Below are 1,385 nucleotides of genomic sequence, written 5' to 3'. Positions count from 1 at the left end.
GGTAGGGATGAAATGGCCACAGGGTCCTCCACTTTGGGCTGGCAGCTCAGGAGACCAGGGCTGCAGCGAAGACGCTGCACTGTCCCTCTCTGGCCCCGCTGCCTTCTCCAAGGACAGGACTGACTTCGGAGAAAGAACGAACTGTCTCTAGCACCGTCGGAGGTGTAGTCTTTTGAGTGGCAGGAAGCTTTTAGACTGGGTCACTGTGGAGGAAAAAGGAAGGCCCAGATGCTTCTCAGGGAGGGGTGAGAGCAGGCCGGGGCACAGATTCGCAGTCCCCGCGTCGCAGACACGTCTTCAAAAATGCCCACGACCTCAGGGCTAGCCACGGTGGTTTGGCCTTTGCGACTCTGGGGGCCCGTCTACCTGGCTACTGGGGGGAGCTCCGCGGTTGCCAGTTATCCTGCTACTGCCCCCACCCCCAGCAATCCCAAAGCGGCCCCACGGACCTAGAGGGTACAGGGGCGAGATGAGACATCACCCACTGCGTCGAAGCTGTTGCTGCCGCTGCTGTCACAGCCACTCCGGGAGGGACTGACACCGGGGCCGAAAGGTCCCCTCCGGCCGCTTTCCGGGGCTGCGCTCGGGTGCGGGGGCGCGGCCCGCGCGCTCCGACGCGGAAGGAAATCGCCCCGCGCCCGCCTGCGGAGGGCGGCGGAGAGGGAAAGGGGAGGGCAGCAAGGAGGCGGGCAGAGGGGCCGGCCGCCCGAGCCAGGTCGTTTTTGAATGGTTTGGGAGAACGAATTGTCAGACCCTGAGGAAGGGGGGTTGGGGGGGGGAGGGGGAGGGGGAAGCGGGGCTGGAAAGCGGAAACTTTCCTATAAAACTTCGAAAAGTCCCTCCTCCCCACGTCAGGCCAATGACACTGCTGCCCCCAAACTTTCCGCCTGCACGGAGGTATAAGAGCCTCCAGGTCTGCAGCTTTCGTCCAACTCCCAGACACCTCGCGGGCTCGCCGGCACCGGCAGCGTTTCCAAGAGGCCGAGCAGGGTGTGCGTGCGGCCGTTGGGCGCCTTCTTTTTGGACCTCGGGGCCATCCACACCGTCCCCTCCCCCTCCCGCCTCCCTCCCCGCCTCCCCCGCGCGCCCTCCCCGCGGAGATCCTCCCCGTCCCTCCTCCCGCTCCCTCCACGGCGGGCCGCACCGCCCGGGCCGGCGCCGCGCGCGGGGGAAGCTGGCGGGCTGAGGCGCCCGGCTCTCCTCCTTTTCCCGGGCCGCCCCTCTGCCCCGGGCCTGCGAGGCCGCGCGCTGCCACCTGAGAGATGATGCAGGACGTGTCCAGCTCGCCAGTCTCGCCGGCCGACGACAGCCTGAGCAACAGCGAGGAGGAGCCGGACCGGCAGCAGCCGCCGAGCGGCAAGCGCGGGGGGCGCAAGCGGCGCAGC

General features: G+C 67.9%; 1 protein-coding gene across 1 annotated transcript in view; it reads left to right on the top strand.

Annotated features, from left to right (window-relative positions):
- The first annotated feature begins 1,231 nt into the window (after positions 1–1,231).
- TWIST1 (twist family bHLH transcription factor 1) overlaps positions 1,232–1,385 on the top strand; it is a 6,253-nt gene continuing 6,099 nt past the window's right edge. The window contains exon 1 of the mRNA XM_044920234.1: positions 1,232–1,383. Within this exon, the coding sequence (XP_044776169.1) occupies positions 1,263–1,383 (121 nt within the window). The 5' untranslated portion in view covers positions 1,232–1,262. The remainder of the gene's footprint in view (positions 1,384–1,385) is intronic.

The sequence above is a fragment of the Neomonachus schauinslandi genome, chromosome 12, assembly GCF_002201575.2.
Source record: "Neomonachus schauinslandi chromosome 12, ASM220157v2, whole genome shotgun sequence".
Classification (NCBI taxonomy): domain Eukaryota; kingdom Metazoa; phylum Chordata; class Mammalia; order Carnivora; family Phocidae; genus Neomonachus; species Neomonachus schauinslandi.
Note: the sequence above shows the minus strand (reverse complement) of the source record. Positions and strands in the feature narration are given on the sequence as shown.